Here is an 18,427-nt window from a genome sequence, read left to right as displayed (position 1 = left end):
AGTTGTCTCTGCTTAAAAAGTGAATTATTTGTGCCTTTTAAAATTATTATTATCTATAGGGATATAATAAAGCTTCATCATGCTCACTTCCTTATGTTTCAAAATATTCCCTCAAATACCCCAAATATTTCACTTATCCCCACAAACAGTTAGAATTTTTTTTTATTTGATTCAAATCTATTAGTACAGCTCACGCTGTCTTGCCAAGACGCTTTCATGCGCAGCAGCTGATAAAGAGGAGAAGCTGCGTGCTGTGGGGTTGCGCCCGTTTGTCTGAGCATCAGTGTGAAGAGAAGTTGTGCAACAAACATCTTCAATGCCTCCTCAGTACGCACCAAGCCTGCGCTCTCGTCTGGCACCCTTGCTGCTTTTCCTGCAGACTGGGTTTATCATCATATTTGCTTTTTACACTGAAATCGAAAGAAATGGAAACGCTGATGACTTCAGCAAACGTTACCCAGGTGAGTTTTATTTTTGTGAGCTTGGAAGGGGGGTGTTGAGGTCAGATGAGGTTAAAGATGTTCGTGTTTACTTTGATTAGCTAATTCATGAAGCAACTATCTTTTAACCCTTGTATGGTGTTCGGGTCTGTGAGACCCGTGTTCAGTTTTTTTCAAAAGAAAAATTAAACAATTAATTATTTTTTCACGTGTAAATGTGTTGTGTCTTTCCACTCACTCCACTTGATTATAACTGATTTATTTATAACATTTTATATAAAAGAAAAACGAGAAGCACATTAATTCATAAATGTGATCTAACAAAGGTAAAGGGAAAAAATTAACCATGTTTGCTGTTCATATGTCTTGTAATTGGGATGAAGTAAACATCTGTTGAGTAATTTAACATAAAATTGTTTGATAGTGTTAATTTGGAAAGCCAAAACTCTAGCGGGTCCACCAGACCCATGAACACTGGCTGAGTAACAAAAATAGGAACACCACACAAGGGTTAAACTAACTTCATGTGCATGCTTTAGTGTGCGAAATAAACACACTTCAGTCCAAGAGTGTGGGGAGGAGCTGCTGTTTGTTGGTCATTGATAAGCCCGTGAGTAAATGTGTTGTGTCCTCAGCTAAAATTCAGCTGTAACTGTTTATTTTTGTGCCTTCTCTTCTTCTTTTTCAGAGTTCCAGGATGTGAATGTGATAGTGATTCTAGGCTTTGGCTTTTTGGGCACTTTTCTAGTGCGCCATGGTTTCAGTGGCTCCGGGTTCAACCTCCTTGTGGCTGCCATGGCCACCCAGTGGGCCCTCATACTGAACGGTGTGGAGTCCTTGTACTACAGGGGAAGGCTCAGGATAGATCTGAAAAGGTGGGAGGAGACGGTTGGTGCAGATAATTTCCTCTAAAGGAGCTTATATAAATCAATTTAACTGGAACTTGTTTGCTGTAGCTTGATAGTTGCTGAGATGTGCACTGCCTCAGCCCTCATTTCAATTGGAGCTGTGCTGGGGAAGACCAACCCAGTCCACCTCATCCTTATTGGACTGCTCGAGGTGTCAGGGTTCATCCTAAACAAATGGCTTCTGCAGTTTCTCCTGAACGTAAGCCCACGTTTCACCCTCATATCATATCTTTAGATAAAGTGTATTCACATCGATATGCCGCTGCTAATGTTTTTCTGGTCCTTCTAGACCCGTCCTCTGATCAGCATCATGATGCTTCACATCTTTGGGTCCTTGTTTGGACTCATGCTGACAGGGACACTTTACCGTAAAGGCTCAGAGCAGCGATTTGAAAAGGAGAAATTTGACACAAAGATGGGATTGTTTTCCATGTTAGGTAACAGCTTTCCCAGATATCTGCTGCATCATTTGGCTAATTTCCACTCTAGTGAATCTGTGTACAGCTGAATCTGTCTCTCCTCTCCAGGGACTGTTGTCCTCTGGATGTTTTGGCCCAGTTTTAACTCTGTCCTCGTGGATGATCGGACTCCTGGGAGGAAGCTGGAAGCCGTGTGCAGCACCTACCTGGCCCTGGCCGTTAGTGCTGTGACAGCAGCTGCGATGTCTGTGCTCTCCAACCCCAAGGGAAAACTACACCTGGTATGACCTGACACTTGATATGTTTGCACATTATTATGAGACTTTATGTGCAATGTCAACATAAGGTGTCCAGCATAAAACTTCCCCTCTGTGCCAGTAGACAGACTTTTACTGGCCCACAAAAAGTCAGTTTGAATACAGCTAACTGTTTTTGCTCATTTAGCTTTAAAACTAAAGCTAAAATAAATGCAGTGGACCAAATGCTGTGCTGCTCTTTAGACTAACCCCTGCTACCTGCAGGCATCTCTGTTAGAAAGAGAGACATATGGTAGCAGCTGCTGGCTTAAAGCAACATTAAAGTCAAGATCTATCAGTTTATCTGCTTTCATTTTAGCTTTTTTCATTTCTACTCTCTCTGAACAGCTGAAAACACTGCTTTTCTTCCCATTTAAACTATCCCCACAGGAAGGGCTTTTATTAATATTTTAATGGGAAAATGCCCTCATCTGCCACTTTATTAGATACACCTTGCTAGTGTCAGGTTGGACCACATTTTCCTTTATAAGCTGTCTTAATTCTTTGTGGCACAGATTCATCAAGGTGCAGGAAACATTCTTCAGAGATATTTTTTGGAGACCATTTGAGTTCAGTGAACTCATCGCCATGCTCAAGAAACCAGTTTTAGATGTGCAAGTTGTGATCATAAAGGGATGGACATGGTCAGCAACAACACTCAGGCAGGCTGTGGCATTTAAATGATTCTTAGTTGGCACTGAGGGGCTCAGAGTGTGACACCGTTACACTCTGAACAGCTTGTGTGGACTGTAGTCTCAGTCTCCTGGCACCTGGTGTGATCTTCTGCTGCTGGTAAAACCATCTGCTTCAAGGTTCCACGTGTTATGCATTCAGAGACGCTCTTGTGCACACCTGTGTTGTAACGAGTGATATTTGAGTTACTGTACTGCCTTTCAAAGCATTTTCAGCCAGTGGGAATCCCCTTTCTTTTTGACCATGCCTGCATGTTTGAATGCACTAAACTACTGCCATGTGATTAGCTGATTATATATTTGCATTACTGAGCAGATGAACAGGCATACCTAATAAAGTGACTGATGTAGAACATTATTTTTGTCAGTATTTTATTTTAAAAATGAGGACTGCAATTATCAGCACCTAAATACGCTTTAAAGCCATAAGTGGTTTTTGATGTTCTGGCTGCGTTAACACAGAAACCTAATATATGACAAAAATGAAGTTTATGTTATTCACAAACTTTTGGTGGACTTATTAAAAAATTGGGGTTAATTTAAACACATTTTGGTGTTTATTAAAATTTGCAGTGCAAGCTCAGCTTCGTCACCATGTGAAGCACCTAAAAGTCTGATTTTCTTTCAGATCCACCTGCAGTCCTGCATCCTCGCTGGTGGCGTCGCTGTCGGCGTCTCCATGTCAGCAGTTCGTCATCCTTGGGAAGCCATGATAATCGGCTTTGCTGCTGCCATAATATCATCCATTGGATTCCAGTATCTTAAGGTTTTCCTCACCCCCTCCTAGACGTGGACATTTGCCTCAAGCTTGCACAGTCTGTATGATAAAACTCAGCTGTTAACTTATTTCACAGATCCACATGCTGCTGGCATTTCAGTGCCATGACACATGCGCTATCTTAAGCAGTCATGCACTTCCTGGTCTACTGGGATGGATAGCGCATCTTGTCCTGCAGATCAAAGACTCAGATGATCACACAGTGTAAGAATGAAACGGTCCCGTGATGTTGGACTGCAACACGTAAAAGAAGGAATACCCTGCTTAATTATTTGTTTTTCTTTCCTTCTTCTTCTGACAGCGCGATCCGGTTTGCTGTATTTCACATCTGTAGTCTCCTCATCACCATCGCTCTGAGTGTGACGCTGGGAATCCTTACAGGTACAGTATGCCTTAACCTCTATTCCAGCAGCAGGTACAGTCAGTGCGCCGTCTTCTTTATAAGTTTCATCTCCTTGTTTGAAGGGCTCCTTATCAGGTTGAAGTTTTGGAGACCACCCCAGTACAAGAATTGCTTTGATGATCAAGCCTTCTGGGAGGTATGCAGTCATCTTCTTTAATGCTTCCCTTTCAATAATTAAAGTCTGAAGATATTTCTGACATATTTTCCACCATGCTGAACTTTAAAACCTTCACAAAACCTTAAACAGACAAAATGTTTTCATGTTTTTGCAGTTTTCTCATCTGGCTGTGCGCAAATAAGAAGACGAAGACCCCTGTATATAATTTCACACTCTCTCCTGACTTTTATAAAATAATGTAGTGGGATATATTTTTTTGTGTGAGGGAGAAAAAAAAAAAAGGAGGATAAAAATCGGGAGTGAGGAGTGTCAGACTGATTTACTGCTCAGTATGTTTTTATTGCTGCCATGGCTGTGAAACACTGCCCTGATGCTCTGGGTGTTACACAAGCTGAATGGACAGATGTTGCATTCAAATACAAAGTCGCAGCACTGAGAGGACACCCTACAGATGTGAAACCTCTGTCTGCCAGAGGTCAGCACTGTGGCTAACTGAAACTCAACAATAAATCTGGATTGCTGCAAACTTTCAGAGCTGATATAGTGTTATTCCTGGAAAATTACAAACAACCCCCCATGGTTACATTCAATGAAACATGTATGTGTACACATCTACGAAAAATCCGTCAGTTAATATTTTGTACCATAACCACTTATGGAATGTGCGCTTGGCAGGCAGGCTAAATTAGGGGATGCCATAAAACAAAGGAGATGGAGACAGTTTAGTGTCTTGAAGCTCCCAAAATACACAATTTTGTTTATGCATAAGTAAACCATTTTAACAACATGGCTACAGAGTCCGATTGCAAATAGACATGCCACATTTGAAAATATTCAAACTTTAAAGAAATCTATGAAGATTTGTGCTTAATTATGATTTAGCTTTTATACAGCAAACCAGATAAATTAAACATGTTAATCTGAAGGCTAAAAAAAAAAAGGAAATAGTTTATATATAAAGTGAATACCCACTGAAGCATACAGTCTCATACAGTATAGAAAGCAGAGTGTATAACTGTGGACATGAAGAGACACGCAGAGTTCATTACTGCCAGAGATCCTCTGTACGACCAAACTTGAACACCAAACCCCTGAAGAGGAAAACAATAAGATGAGTGAAATGTTTTCATTGTCCTGAAACGGACGAGAGAAAGAGGACTCAACAACTCACCCGAAGAAAATGAACGCATTTTGGAAGAAAACAGCAATTCCAGGGTACACAGTGGGCTTCTCTGCAAAAGACGCAACAGGTTTACGGCGTCAGTTACAGCATCACGCCGTCACAGCTTTGATCCAAGAGTTCCTTACTGCAGCAAACATCCCTCTAAACAGCCTCATTTTCACCCAGCAAACACTGACGCGTGAACGTTATCTGCCTATCCTAACACAGGTTGCACCGCAGACGGCGCTGATTCACTCAGACCATCTCTTACCAAGCGACAAGTTATTCAAATTATCACATTAAAGAACGCATGCCTTTCTCTTTTTAAATACACACTTCATAGCTGGGTTATGAAACGGCTGCGTACAGACAACTAAACATCGATGAGTCCAGGTACGCGGACTGTATAACTGTGTAATATGACCACAGTTATGCTGTTTATAAATACAATTAGATCTTTTTAGACGGGGACACTTTTGTTTATAGCTTTGCCTCTGCACGTCACTACGTGGAAATATGGCTCCAACTGGAAATACAAATTATTTCCATTATATTCATTCATATTATAACCGAGGTGCCAAAGTTCCCAGTCCAAAGTTTCTACAGTTGAAAACACAGCTGAACACTTGGGCCAAGTAGAAAAGTGCTAAGCAGATAAAGTGGACTCACGGGGCACTACAAATCCTCCAAAGAGAATCCACATGGAGGCGATGAGGGAGCCAAAAGCCAGCATGAAGCCGATAAAGAGCCACACTCGAGCACCTGCAAGTAAAAGATAAGAAAGGGCGGGACACTGAGTGACGTGGTGTCGAGCTTCGTTTACCACGTTGGGTTTTACTGCATGCGCAGATACACGCCACAAGAACAGTAGAAAGCATATCTGAGACATTAAATAAATAATCGCTAAATGAAAATAGACAACCTGTCGTCATCACAGCAGACACACACCTGTCTGTCCCATGCAGCCTTCGCTGTAGCTGTCTCCTCTCACTTGGCCATTTGAAACAGCATTTATCCTAAAAGGGAAAAAAGCAGAATGCAGAATCTTCAGATGTTACAACCCGAAAAAAGTAACATTAACTAATAACTGTTGGAGCAGAAAAGTTATTTATAAACCCTATCCAGGCCAGTTAACTCTGTAAGTGTTGTATAAATGTGTTTATTACATGCAAACCAAAAATTCCTTCATCCACCAGCGCTAAAATCCTCCATGGTTCTCAGAGTGTCACACATGGGTACTGTCAAGTCCCGTCTTAAAGCCTTAAGATGAGGCTGCTTTCTGACTTGATTAGGGTCAAAGTCTGGCTTTTTACAAAACTGTATGCATCGGACTGAAGGTTACAGCACTGTGTGCACAGAGATTTCACTATGATTAACAAAGTGTTGAAAAAGAATCAACATAAACCCACTAAACGTTTGAAATCTTTCTGAGGACACGTTTCACAAGGAGGACTCACAGGACTCTAAAAACACCCCAAACTGATTAAACCTGTTCAGCTGCTCGTGGGTAAGAGTCCTTTTTAAACTCTTCCTTGACTTAATGCATCAGTAACATGGACATGTATGTTATGGAGTATATAAAGTTATGAAACTGCACAGAGGAGTGGTGGAAATACATCTTGCAGGGAAAAAAGGCGTTAAACCTTATTTTGGGACAAAATTACTCAATACTTGAAGCATTTATATTTGCTTAAACTTGAAACATATGTCCTTTTGTGTGTTTTGTGAAAGCGAGTTAGCAAAAACAGAGAAGCTGAAAAGAGAGTAAGGAATTATTGTGACGACAATCCAAGGTCAGAGAGAAAAAGAGTACAGAGCTGTGTTTCAACATGAAGTTCAGTCTTCTTTTGTAAGGTTTATAACAAAGAGAGACAGGATGCTGGAAAAAGCATGAAATAAATTGGATGATGTAACAAAGAAACTCTTTCACGGAATCGAAGAATAGGGAAGATTAGACCTCCAGGCAAGGGGTGACTCCAGAAGCGTATATACAAGAGAATACAGCACAGCTACCACCATATGCCAGAGAAAAGGATGGAAATGGTTTATAAATACATACAAATGTGGCTGTGCTGAAGAGAATTTAGCCTGAAAGCAGTGTTAAGACTAGCAGTCATAAAGAAATAAGCAAGAGTGATTATTTTGATGAGAGTACAACCTTGAGTTACAGAAAAAGTAATATTTAGGAACAGGATGCAAACACGGCACTACCAGCGGCATGTGTAGTTACACAGGTTACACACAGTAAAGCTCCAGGGGGGCAGGAGAGAAGTTTTGTCATTAATCCATTAGTGATGACCTCGGACATGAGGAGGAGGGAAAACAGCACGTCCGAGGAGCTTATAACAGGTTATGGAAGAAACTCCTGGGACATTAAGGAACCATGGCCGAAAACACAACAAGCACAGTCCGAAAAGGACCGTTCAGAGGGGGCAGCCGGTGCATGCAGTGTGGAACAGATGCTCATAGTGCAAAGTATCACTGAAGTGTCACTTCAGCCTTACAGTGCACATTGTGCCACAAAGATAAACTCCAACACCACAGTGCGTGGGGGATCTTCTTGCATATGGATTGCCAGTTTAGTCCAACAGTCCCAGTAGCCAACTTTTTTTGAGCTGGGCCAATATAGTGCGGAGATCTGCTGTATCTGGAATCTGCAGGGATATTGATGGAGTTTACTACCCTGATGGGCACCAAATCACCTCTACACATCTGCCTAATGGCGGTTTTATTTTTGCTGGACCAAACCTGCCACCATTCAAACATCCAGCTGGGAGTGCAAGTACGATTACTATGAGGGAAGTTGCTACAAAAACATCCAGGTCGATGAGGACATACAAGATCAGGAAAATTGAGTAGATGGAAGAGCAGAGCACGAGATGAGTGATGGTGACCGGCCACAGTCCTTGAACCAACTCAGGGCCCTGCTGGACCACAGAACTGGGGACCAGCTCATCGGCCTTGCAACATCTGTTCACTGCTGATGAAGTGGACTCCCCCGTCTTAACCACCATGACAGGCAGCCAGCGATCTCAAGGAGGGGGTGTCGAAGAGACTGAGATCCCTGGGCTTATCTTCATCCAAAAGTGGAATAAGAGGACTTAACATCCAGCCTTTTTATGGTTGCAGTGATACAGAGAACTAAATCATGCTTAATTCTAATCAGAATATAATCAAGAATAAATGTAATCAATACAGGAGTAAGAAAATGTAGTTTCAGTAATGTAATGACCCTCATGCTTGACTTTTTCACCCAGATTCCAGGAGCATTGTTATGACCACGGTGCACCCTTTGCTCTGTGTGTGTTAGAGTGAGAGCACCAAACAGGCACTGTGTAAAAAAGCAGAAACACTGTGGACTTACGATTTAGAATTAGAATTTGCGTCTGTTTCCCCTTCTTATTTTTTGCTGTGCCGGGGTATAATCACAGAGGAATTGGAGAACTTTTTTCTGCATTCCTACTGGATTATATCGGCACAGACTGGTGTAAGTGGTCAGGATGCGGATGTTTCCCTCTATCTCCATCTCAAAACCAGCAGTAGAAATCAGCATGATCTCAGAGTACAGTTTGTTCATTGAATTATTATTATCTTACTTGGATTTTGCTTTGCTCATGTTAAATTGCTGAAATAAAATATGCTGCATTCAAAAAATGTAAATTCTGGGCATCCCCTTTTTAAATTTTTGTGAAACCATAAAGATAAAAAAGAACCAGTTCCAGACTTCCTGTTTTGGAGAGATCTCTAAATCCACACTATGAAGCTAAAGTTGTCTCTCTTCACATTCATTTAGCTATTGAGACTTTTCACATGAGTGACACGTATGAATTTAACTCACATGTTAACAAATGTCTCTGAATAAAAAGATCAAAACTGGTATCACTGTCACCTTAGACAGGGTCATCAATCACTCTTGAAAACAGAAAGGGGCAACAACCCCCGACTCCCAGTTATTACGTGACTAAATCGCTGTTGTTGGGTTTTTTTTAAGGTCATGTGACATCAGCTCTACTTCCTCTGTGATATTACGCATGTGATTTGGAAAACCTGCAAGTTGAGCTTTAAAGCTTCAGAAACACCAAACAGCTGCAGTCTGTCTTACATGAGAAAGGCCACGGTAGCGATGACTCCACAGGTGTGATATGCATGATGAAATTCATCCTGTGCCGGGTATTTCACTGCAGCATCAATGATGATCCACCAGCCGGTGAAAAACTGCAAAAACAACATCCCCGGTTATGTAAATATGTAAAATCTTCTATACAGATTTATATATATGTCTTTATTGTTTTGAAGAAATCAGTGGAAATACCAGGACTCCAGCAGCTATAGAGGCAATTGTGTTTCTTCGCTCTCCCCAGTCCACATTACACTCACAGTCTCCGCACCGGATCCCGTCCAGAAATCCCGACATGACTCTGGAAAAAAGTAAATGTAGGTGTAAATCAGGATTTGAATTAAGAGAAAGGCAGCTCAGTTTAAACAGTCTGAAAAAAACAAATAACATATCTTTTTATTAATGTAAAATGTAAAATATAAATATTACACATAAAAATCTGTTAAAATCAAATCAAGTCAAACCTTAAAAAGCTGAAGATAATACAATGAGAAGGTGAATAAGAAAAAAATCGAAATGAAATAATTCAATTCAATCATAAATACATATTTTCATAGAATATATACACTGACTATAAAAAATTTAAAAGTTCAGAAAAGAAAAACTATAAAACCCAACAGGCTAAAACTGTTTGTTAAATATCAAATAAATGTATTGAATTAAGGAGGTCAAGAGGGGAAAAGGGGCGAAACAGTAATATAATTTTTTTTAAATGTTCAGTATAATGAAATAAAATACAAATAGCAAAATAATGAAATTGGTAAAAAACAAAAACAAAAAAAATTACACAACTGAAAATAATACACAAATAACACCGGACAGAACAGTAGCTTGTCCAGGAGTAGATTTCAGCTCCCATTGACTTTTGATGGAGGTGTGGAGGACACACGTACTCTGGATTTGTCCTGAACCTCAGGACTCGTGGAAACCTACCTACTCAAATAATGATGCTAAGCCGTCTACTTTAGGTTCAATAACTGAACATCAACGCTCTGGCTGTTGCCACAGCTACTAGATTATTACAGCGTCCCTGGAGGCCACCGTCTGGAGAATGCATAACAACAATGACACAGATGACTCGTTATGTGACTCTTAAAACAGTAAAAATAGGTCACTGAATGCAGTAAGGAAAAGTGTCTCAGCAAAATTTCCACCCCATTGTGTACAGGAGGAACAGCTGATTTATTAAAGTTTAAATAAATGATGACATCACACTTTCCACAGCCAGCCAGGTGTATTCCTGACTCCACTAATGTAAGTGCGGGCAACATGAAAAACAGCTGTTCATTATGCTTATTTCCAATAATCAATAAGCGAAGTCAGAAAAGTGGACTGAAATCTGACACAAAAATCCATCAGTGCGCAGGCGCCGTACAGTAGGCTCGTGCTCGCGCACAAACACCAACAATACTGTAACTCCACATTTATCCCGTTTAATCGCCACATGCAATATCCATTAAGCCCCTAAAGGAATGATAATAGCAGGTATAAGTTTTAGAAACTCAAACAATGCTCGTGTGTTTGATTAAAACCCTGCGCTGTCGCTTTCTTTTGTTCATCGCTTTGGTACTAGCAAACATTTCCTTGAAGGTTTCTTCTCGCTACGAAGTTGCTGAAAAAATACCACGAGCCAAACGACAGCGGTGGGAACGGATAGAAACACACATCCCGACAGTGTTACCCGTTCCTCGTGCCATTTTCAAAGGAATTCCTACCTTTTATTCTCGCTTTTTGGTGTGTAAAACCTTTGGACAAACCCGACTTTGCTTCCGACAGAGGTTCGTCATGCACATGCGCAGTCAACCCACACCCTTTTCGATCAAAGACGCTGTTGATGTTGTTGCCTTCAGGAGCAACGGATAAAGTGTGAATTTGTAAACATCTCTCCTTTCGAATTCCAGTTACTCCTGACCAGTAAAATTATTGCATAGTAGGTTTCTAAATAAGTGCAATTAATATAAAAAGGATTCACAGTTTCCCATTTAATGACTCATTAATGACACTAGTGTTTCTGAAATAAGGTTGGCATCACATCTCTACAGTACCTGCGCATTTTAACACTGTTCATCACTCTTTGCACAGCTATTGAGCGGGCTGAACAGGATCCTCTGGAGGACCAGTTACTGTTACTGGGCCACACATTTGGCACACTTATATGCTATTTATAATATAAGGGAATGATATGATATGATAATAATCAATATATATATATATATGTGACATATAAGTAGAATTGTGGCACTTTATTCTAATACAATAAAATACTTTACATTTCTGTCCACATTTCTTTATATGATTTAAACAATTAATTGCAAAAGAATTCAGATTCAGAGTTCATACAAAACAAATAAAGACAACAATATCCCGTTAGGCTTATTTTACCGGATTCCAATAAAACAGTTAATCCTACTTTTTTCCTTGTGTCACACAGCTCTCCCACTCTTTATTCCTCTGACTATACTTTTTAAAATCACAGCGATGCTATATATGATTCCAATAAAACACTGGAATCATATATAGATGTACTTTATTTATTATTGGAATAAAGTACATCTTATTCATATAAACCATTGGAATTAGGGCTGCCACAAACGATTATTTTGATAGTCGACTAGTCACCGATTATTTTTGCGATTAGTCGACTAATCAGATCATCATCCATTGGATGTAAAACGTACAGCTTATTGCACCAGCAGCATCTGCTCTTATATAACTATCATTAGCTTACAGCTTTAAGTGTTTAAGGTATGTGCTAACTAAAAATAAAGACAAGATGATAGTTTATTAAATTTTAATGACATTTGCAGATTGTTTCGGTGAAGTTTAATAAACTCCTTGCTATCTAAAATATAACAGGACACCGGAGTAAATTCTGGAGCATCTCACACTTCTGATAATCAGCTGTCTGCTTGACGTTTATTCAGCTGTGCAAAAACTATAACTTTAATCTCAGACAAACTGATTTACTCAGGAACAAATAAAATACTAAAAAAAAAAAAGCCAAACAATAACATTTTAAGTTATCTAAGTGACTCATATATATTTAACCTGAGTAGCGAAAGACAGCGGCGGGTTTGAAAACGATTTGTGGGGAGTCCGGTGTTCTCACGGCGCTAGTGAGCCTAGCCCCCGGCTCGCTAACGAGCTAGTGGGTAACAGATGTCTCCGAAAACGTCGGAGCGCTTTTGAAAATATGTGGTGTCCTGATAAACTGAGCCGATATTTGAGGTTTACACAGCTACATTCTCGCCTGAAAATATGTTAAACGTTTATTTTGTGACCCAGAAAGAATAATAAGAGTAATATTAAAACTAACTAGCTGCCGCCATTGTTGGAAACTGCGCTGGGCCGCGCTATGAATTCTGGGACACAGCTGCTTCTTCTTCTTCTTCGGGGTTTAACGGTAGCTGACATCCTTGTACATGCAATGCTGCCATCTTCTGTTTCAGTCCGTTATTACACTCTTAAATCCTGCCACTTATTCCTGCGTCTTTTGTGATCTTACAAAGTTTCAAACGACACCTCGACTATTAAATCAGTCGTCGACGATTTTGATAGTCGACGTAATCGTGACTAGTCGACAAATCGTGGCAGCCCTAATTGGAATCATATATAGCATGACCTTATATATTTTACTCATTAATCTCCTTGTTGTATGATATTTTGATTTGGGTTTATTGAACTCTTCACTTCTTTTATCTTTATTTAACTGAGCTCCTTATTTTGTTATTGTTGTGTGTGTGTGGGGGCGGGCGGGGGCATAATCTTTCTGAGCTGGTTAAATTTGTGTTATTGAGAGACAATTATTTCGTGTTTTGGTGACTGTAACACACTAGTTTCTCAGTTTTTGGGATAAATGAAGTACATCTTATTTCTTTCATCCTTTGTCTTCTTTCATTCCCAAATTAACCTCCTGAAACCTCACGTCGTCATATGAGAATATAACATTTTGGTTTCTCTGCTCCTGTCTGTTGAACAAAGTATCTTACATGGCAAAGAGATGAGATGTCTTAACTTCCAATAATACATCTCAGTTTTTATACATCAAAGGAACCCCTCTGTACAACTATATGGGCTGTAACATTTTAACATAGACAAAAAAAAAAAAGAAGTTTTATTTAGCTTTTAGTGTGCAAAATGAAAGAAAACACCCCACCAGCTCATCACCTGGACTTATTCCCTGTCAATTAAAAAAAAACATTTTCTGTGGTAATTCTATTGTACAGTAGTTATAAAAAAAGGACTTTATTATCTTGGGCTGACCTTGGTGGACTTGTTTCTCAGGATGTAGATCATCTAGAAGCCACTGACTATGGGCTCGAACAGATGGGGGATTTGCGCCTGATACCTCATGTGTGAGTCACATGACACGCTCTTTAGCCCTGCTGCCTCTGACCCTCTCAGTGACCATAATCTGTACTACCTGAGTGCACGCAGAATCCATTTAAGGCTGCACCATCAGACAGCATTTACTTTATTGATGACTATTGTAGAATTTTGATTACATGGAGTATATAGTCACAGAAATATCAGAATATCAGGTTAGTGGTTCATGAATATGGTTTTAAGTCGTATATAGACAGTTTATAGCATAGTTTTGTTAAGATGCAATATTGTTCACTATACACAAGCAGATTCTTCAGTAAGATGGGCAAACACAAGATGACAGTCATCTTAGAGGAAGCCGAGCAGCTGCAGGGCAACAGATATGGAGAGAATGATGACTCCGAAATAGCCAATGTAGCCGTAAGCACCGTTCATCCTCTTGGCAGGATCTGCAATAAAAAGGACAAAGTAAACATTGATCAAATCAGGATTATACGAAGAAAACGAGGCTAAACTTTTCTGTCTTCTCTGAAGTTCTGAACACATGATCATTTAAATGTTTTGCTTCCATTAATAATGCAGATCATTGACTTCTTAGCTTAGTAACTTTTCACCCATATGTTATCAAATGTAAATGATTAAACAACGTAGATACTGAGCAATAAAACTGCTCAGACTATCACAGGGCTGTAACTCTTGCAGCACCTGGACTTCAGCTCTGAACATCTGTCTAACTGCCATATCATGCATATTATGACATGGCATAATTGTAGACACCAACCCAATGTAGACATTACTGATTGTGGTATTGATTAGGGGTTAATACTAACATAACTCTGTATTTATTAATAAAATATTAACGTGAGTGTATAAATTTTACGTATCATGACTCCATTCACTTAATTTCAGTCTTACCTCCTGTGTAGTAGCCCCAGGCATAGGAAAACCTGCTGGTCACCCAAATAACCCCCAAGACAGATGCTGACAGCTGGTTAGAAGTGCACACAAATAAGAGTTAGAAAGAATGGAGGAAGTCAGGAGAGTTTCCAGATGAGGGCACAGCTGCCCCTCACCAAAGCCGCTGATATAAAGTACACACAGAATCATTACATTACTCATGAATTCAACTTAAATATAGATTTAAACTACTTTTATTTTATTTAAATATTCCTGTTGTGCTACTTTCAGCACATTATAAAACAATATCCTAAAAATATAATGAATTATTAAAGATATGACCATCCAGCAGAATATAAAGTACAATTACTTCTACCTGGAATATTAAACACAAGTACACATTAACGAATCGATAATTATCCAGTTTTGGGTCCTACACACCACAGATTCACACATTGCATTCATATCATTTTATTTTTATATCCCATCCTTTCTCTTCTGTTTATCCTTATCAGGGTCACAGGGTGAGAGACAGGGTACACCGTGCCAGTCTATCACAGAGGGACAGACAACCATATGCACTCACATTCACATGGGCAATTTAGAATCACCTATTTACCGTACCCCACTAAGTACATGTCTTTGGACTGTGGGAGGAAGTCGGAGGCCCCGGGGAAACACGGGGAGACCACGCAAACTCCACACAAAAAGACCTTCTTGCTATAAGGCAACAGTGCTAACCACCATGCCACTGTGCTGCCCTTTTTTATATTATTAATTAAAAATGCCTTCATTGGGTTTGTTAAGGCATTAAAAACTACCGGGTCAAGGTCAGAAAAAGATTGCAATTTTGGTTAAAATAACAATCGCTACATGTGCTGAAGCCCTTTCATGAGGTATTTCAACATTTCACCGCTTCGTCTGGAAAACCATCATATAAATATATGGTGATTTGTGTCCATGAACATACATAAAGATCACGTCTATTTATTTATTTGAGATCATTTACCTCTATTCAAACACTCCCCCTACTGTCATAAGTGTCTAAATGCCTTCTTGTCTCTCTTTCTTTGTCATGCACTCTCACAGGTATCAGGGGCTCTAACAGGTTCAGTGAGGTCTTTGAGTAACCGCTGGTCTTTGGCCTGGATCATTACTAACAAACAGTTATCAAATAAAGTAACAAACCAAGCATATGCACAGATTTTTTTCTAAAAAGAAAAAAAAGAGACAGAGAGTGCTCCACCAGAGTCTCCACTCCACAGATGAGTCTGATATGTGCACTGAATTTTTTATATTTAGTAATCTGCTACAATAATCTGTTTTTCAAAAGCACTGAGCCTGCAAATACAATTCTTCTGACATCTTTAATTGTGCTCACTTCAGCAGCTACAAACATTTCACTTCCTCACTGACATCTCATTATCGACCACTTAAACTTTCTGTAAACTTACTTTCCTCTAAGGATCTTCCCGCTCTCTGCACATACATCAAAACTGCCTAACAGGATATTTGCATGCTATCTATATATCGTAAACCGTTCTTATGTGATCTGTAGTGAGATATCCCAGATTTTTAACCTAATTAACATTATTAGATTTATATTTTATAAACTCTGTTTATTTATGACCATAACTTCTGTTTTACTGTGCACCCCCAATCCACCACAGAGAAAAAAAGTCGTGGACACACCCCTGTGATCGAGGAAAATCTGCTTATTCACTCTGACACTAACGTTTGAACTAGACTGTTATCTGGAAAAATCATGCCAAAGTTCACGCGGGCGTGTTCCTGCTCGGCCCCTGACCCACTGCACTAACACAATAAATGCATAAAACAAAAAACTTAGTAGTGAAGACTGATTTAAGTGTATATGATCAAATTTACCGGGTAAACAAGAGCTGCGATGGTCTGGAAAACCAGCCACTGAGGGTACACTTCCAGGGTGTTCTGATGCGCCCTCTGGATGCAGTTAAAGACTTGCTCCTTGTCGCTGTACATGGTGGGATACTGCAGAATAAACAGCGTGAAATAAGCCCGAGATGCAAATAAAAATCACTTCAGAGCGTGCAGTGTTCGTTTTTCACTTACTTTCACGTTGTACTTCTTTCTGGCTCCCCCAACCTTAACTGCCAAATACCCCAGCATGATCCAGCTGTACAGGTACGTGAGGATAACATATCCGAAGTTGGATGGCAGCACGGTGAGCGGGTCCATTTTCAGCCTGCGATCAAATCAGGTGAACAGCGAGGTGTGCGCACGCTCCGCTTTTATAACGCAGGAAAGAGGAGGAAGCGACAAAGTAAACAGTACTGCTAAGTAGACGTTACATAAAATGTCCCGAGATCGCCCGAGACTTCCTTTATTTGCATTTGAAATGCATTCACGACTTCACTTTCTCCCAATGACGGTACAGTCGTTAGTTTCTCCCTTTTAAGCCCTAATCAAATACAAATTATAAGCCTGCAGGCTTACAAGATAGATAGTTGTAGGTATAGCGATATAAAATTTCAGATTTTATTAAAGGTTCTCAAAGTTTAGTCTGAAAAAGTTTTAGTTAGTATGTAAAAAATTTGAGACTTATGGGGTCATTTTTTTTACAGGAGAAAAAAGTTTCTATACCACATCTATGCAATCACTATTAATACAACTGCTCCGATTTTGAACCAAAAATAAATAAATTAATTGCAAAGCATAACACTTTTATAGCTATAACAATTAAATAAATGCTGTCTCACCTTTTATAAATTTAATGCGTTTAATGATGCTGTACAAAAGGTGATCTTCATACCACACATATTAATAGTATGTATCAAAGTACATCGGGATGGGACAACAGTTTAAATTACTTTTTAGTATTTGAGTAATTTAATAAGCATGGGAAATATCCAAATTAAGTGTTCAAAGCTGAAAAATAGCCTACATTTAATTTCCTTTTATACCATAGTCAGCTGGCAATTTTGAGAAGACAAGAGCAGGACGCAAAAGAGAGCAGTCAAGAGAGGCACGTATTTCATGCTGATAAGGACAAATCCAAAATTACACAAGTAGCAATGCCAAGGAATACACATATTCAGAAATCACATGGAGCTCAAGCTCAGGAAACCCAAGACACACAATTAAATGGATAACACAACAAAGGGTGCAGAAATGCTCAGGTGATATACACATACAAGAAGTAATGACTGAAATAGAACTAGGAGTGTAATTAAAGATAGCTGAAAACAATGAAGACAACAAGCCGAGGAAGTAAAACCAGACAAGTTACAGGAGACCAACAGCTACTGAAATAAAACAGGAACTAAGACACAACAAAACACAGGGGAAGACAGAATCACACAGAAGCAAAGTGAAAGACAAACAGAGCAGAGACTGATGTAGGGATGGTAACTAAAAGTAATGTGTGTATACCAAAACCGCAATGCTAGAAAATGAACCATAAAGACAGAAAGCATCACAAAATAAACAAGACTTGTAAACAATAACCCCATGAATAGAACTCTAAATACTAATTTGAACGTAGACACACAGAAAATCCAAACAAAAAGATAACATAAAATATAAGACATAAATGACAGACTGTAGAGATTCCCTCAGGGAGGAATAATTAAACAAAAGTATTGTTAAGGTTCGGTTCACAGTTCTGTAAAAAACACAAACATGAGTCCTCCTCAGAAAGGAACCATAAATAAAACTGTGTCCACCACTCAGGGATCATAACATATTGGAATAAAAAACGCTTTGAGTGCTCAAGTTGAGTAGAAAGGCATAGTATAAGTACCAGTCAATTTACCAAATTCATTTTACTCTGCATCACAGTCCAAGCAATGATTCCAACACTCAGCATCAACATCAGGGAATATATCACAGT

At 39.4% G+C, this 18,427-nt stretch overlaps 3 protein-coding genes across 6 annotated transcripts in view; 1 reads left to right on the top strand and 2 right to left on the bottom strand.

Moving 5' to 3' along the window:
* The window catches only part of rhd (Rh blood group, D antigen), a 36,622-nt gene extending 31,480 nt beyond the window's left edge, over positions 1-5,142 (top strand). For 2 of the 3 annotated variants that reach the window (XM_085442265.1, XM_085442264.1), the window contains exons 3-11: positions 1,129-1,315; positions 1,397-1,547; positions 1,638-1,785; positions 1,876-2,048; positions 3,384-3,521; positions 3,610-3,737; positions 3,835-3,914; positions 3,999-4,072; positions 4,209-5,142. In XM_085442265.1, the coding sequence (XP_085298391.1) occupies positions 1,129-1,315; positions 1,397-1,547; positions 1,638-1,785; positions 1,876-2,048; positions 3,384-3,521; positions 3,610-3,737; positions 3,835-3,914; positions 3,999-4,072; positions 4,209-4,235 (1,106 nt within the window). In that variant the 3' untranslated portion in view covers positions 4,236-5,142. Of the gene's footprint in view, positions 1-226; positions 462-1,128; positions 1,316-1,396; positions 1,548-1,637; positions 1,786-1,875; positions 2,049-3,383; positions 3,522-3,609; positions 3,738-3,834; positions 3,915-3,998; positions 4,073-4,208 lie in introns of those variants that run through there. The other variant, XM_085442266.1, reaches the window with a different exon arrangement.
* tmem50a (transmembrane protein 50A) lies at positions 5,080-11,148 on the bottom strand. 2 transcript variants are annotated; one of them, XM_085442267.1, is made up of 7 exons: positions 11,049-11,148; positions 9,529-9,634; positions 9,319-9,431; positions 6,165-6,232; positions 5,886-5,978; positions 5,226-5,286; positions 5,080-5,145 (listed from the first exon to the last, which is right to left on the bottom strand). In XM_085442267.1, exons 2-7 carry the CDS (start codon positions 9,628-9,630, stop codon positions 5,100-5,102), a joined length of 483 nt encoding a protein of 160 aa, XP_085298393.1. In that variant the 5' UTR covers positions 9,631-9,634; positions 11,049-11,148; the 3' UTR covers positions 5,080-5,099. The 2 variants fall into 2 exon arrangements, with proteins under 2 accessions (XP_085298393.1, XP_085298394.1); XM_085442268.1 differs by lacking the exon at positions 11,049-11,148 and adding an exon at positions 10,267-10,541.
* Positions 11,149-13,791: 2,643 nt separating this feature from the next.
* Positions 13,792-16,867, bottom strand: mgst3b (microsomal glutathione S-transferase 3b). Its single transcript, XM_085442405.1, has 4 exons — positions 16,648-16,867; positions 16,444-16,566; positions 14,575-14,647; positions 13,792-14,108 (listed from the first exon to the last, which is right to left on the bottom strand). The coding sequence occupies exons 1-4, from the start codon at positions 16,771-16,773 to the stop codon at positions 14,008-14,010; spliced, it is 423 nt and encodes a 140-aa protein (XP_085298531.1). The 5' UTR covers positions 16,774-16,867; the 3' UTR covers positions 13,792-14,007.
* Between the last annotated feature and the right edge of the window lie 1,560 nt (positions 16,868-18,427).

Source organism: Copadichromis virginalis, linkage group LG19, assembly GCF_057382275.1.
Source record: "Copadichromis virginalis isolate Kocher_CV1m ecotype Utaka linkage group LG19, C_Virginalis_male_GT1.1, whole genome shotgun sequence".
NCBI lineage: Eukaryota > Metazoa > Chordata > Actinopteri > Cichliformes > Cichlidae > Copadichromis > Copadichromis virginalis.
This window is presented reverse-complemented; position numbering and strand designations above follow the sequence as displayed.